The sequence below is a fragment of the Prosopis cineraria genome, unplaced genomic scaffold (genome assembly GCF_029017545.1).
Source record: "Prosopis cineraria cultivar Desert tree isolate PC_DT_omini unplaced genomic scaffold, ASM2901754v1 PC12, whole genome shotgun sequence".
In the NCBI taxonomy this organism is placed as follows: domain Eukaryota; kingdom Viridiplantae; phylum Streptophyta; class Magnoliopsida; order Fabales; family Fabaceae; genus Prosopis; species Prosopis cineraria.
In genome coordinates, this window is record NW_026555343.1 from 24,161,272 (window position 1) to 24,163,204 (window position 1,933).

At 32.6% G+C, this 1,933-nt stretch overlaps 1 protein-coding gene across 1 annotated transcript; it reads right to left on the reverse strand.

The window, feature by feature from the left end:
* Window positions 1–304: 304 nt before the first annotated feature.
* On the reverse strand, window positions 305–1,544 carry LOC129289529 (uncharacterized). Its single transcript, XM_054926305.1, has one exon. It carries the CDS (start codon window positions 1,506–1,508, stop codon window positions 432–434), a length of 1,077 nt encoding a protein of 358 aa, XP_054782280.1. The 5' UTR covers window positions 1,509–1,544; the 3' UTR covers window positions 305–431.
* Between the last annotated feature and the right edge of the window lie 389 nt (window positions 1,545–1,933).

Sequence of the window (1,933 nt, forward strand, 5' to 3'; positions counted from 1 at the left end):
TGGGAAAACATGATAATGGGATTGAACTATTTTTAATACGTAGTTATTATATTTGGATCCTAGAATTTCAGGATTCAAAGATCTTATTAATTATGTGGTAATCTTGGATGATTAGACAATTGAACTAACTTTTAGAGAAATTATAGACCTCTCCAATATTTGGGATATAAATTCATTTTTATTTTGGCATTTTCGGACTTAAATAACCAAATTTCCTTAATCTTTATAAATTATTTCACTAGATTTTTTATTTTTTAGGATTAGACCGAGTACTTAATATATACACACAATTGGCATTGTAAGTTGGCACTTCTAATTTGAGATTGGATCCAAAAAATTAATTTTCTACAACAAAATATGTGTAATCAATTATTCAATTACTCGAATGATCTACAGACACAAACATGCATACGGAATAATTCACAACGACTCTAATGAGCAACTATATTACCAACAAGTTGTATGCTTTTCTTTTGAGACTCAATGTCGTCATCATTCAGATCATCTTCTAAACGACCATATGCCAGCTTATTGTCTTGATAATACCTTACCAAAACGATGTAAAACGACACGGCGAAAACGACAACCGCAATAAAGATCCAGCTGAACTGAATATTAACCAACGAGCGAGCTCTCTGAAGCGTCTCTTCATTGGAACATCTCACCACATAGTGACCATCTTCAAGATTCAAAAAGCATCCTTTGGGAATCAACCCAGGAGTCCAAAGCATAAGCCCCATAACCATAAGCCACACACCTTGAAACATTATACTAAGCGATCTCAAGAAGCAAACCATGAAACTATAACGCAATCCAATTCCCATAAGCGTTGTAGCCAGAGAAACAAAATCCAGAAACTGAGCAAGAAGGTGGTATTGGCCTTCTGGTCCTCTGTGATCAGAAGAGTGAAAGTGAATAAGAAGAAGTTCCTGAGCGAAAGCTATGGCAGCTAACAAATGGGTTAGTTCTTTCTGAGCTTTATAAGAGGGAGTAAGGTCTAGAGCTATGGCGAACGAAGCGTAGATGAAGAAAGCTAGGGACATGGATGAATGTTCTAAGTTGTGAAGGTGTGTGGAAGGGATGCTTCCATCTGGGTCGAAAGGTTGGTGATGAGAGGGAGAGATGAAGAGTTCCAAGGCTATGAAAATTGTGGAGCTAACAATGATGAAGATGAGCTCTAAGTATCTGAACTTGGGGGTGGGAAACCAGAAATTAGTAGAACAGAAAGTCGAAGACGAAGTGGGTCTAAGTGCATGGAGCTTGATGTGGTTGAACAAGTGCCATAAACCAATTGTTATGAATCCAAAGCCCAAAACTACGTGCCCATCCATTGAAAAATGATGCTGTGGGTTATTGGTATGTGTTCGGACACAAGATATATAACAAGGATTACAAGTTTGGAGAGAAGAAATGATGAACCTTTGCTTTTTCTGCTTAGCTAGCTCATCTAGAAAATAATGAACTGAAAAACTTACATATTCTTGGTCCTTAATTACATATATAAACATGTTCTGACGATAAGAAATATTGAATAAGGATTACTTGGGTTTAGCTTTTCGCAAGGGATCATCATCCATGGTGCTCATTATAATGATGAGATTTGGATCATCTAAATTTAAATATATACGATCCATATTTAAAATATGTATTTTATATTTTCATTTTATATTTATGAAAATAAAAATTTTAAAAAAATTAATAAATTTGTTCATGATAAATTTGGACACTACATATTTAATTTGAATGATTTAATTCAATTTAAAAATTTTATAATTTGTGAAAATTGACTCTCTAGATGTATGCTAAATAATTTAAATTTAATATTAATTTTTTTAATAATTTTATACATTTTTATTTTGGTAAATACTATATTAAAAATAAAGATAATCTCTTAATTAATAGTTTCAAAAAAAAATTAAGAAAAATCAAAATT

Bases quoted from the DNA above. Each gene is read 5' to 3' on its own strand.
- LOC129289529 (XM_054926305.1), bottom strand. From the start codon at position 1,508: ATGTTTATATATGTAATTAAGGACCAAGAATATGTAAGTTTTTCAGTT.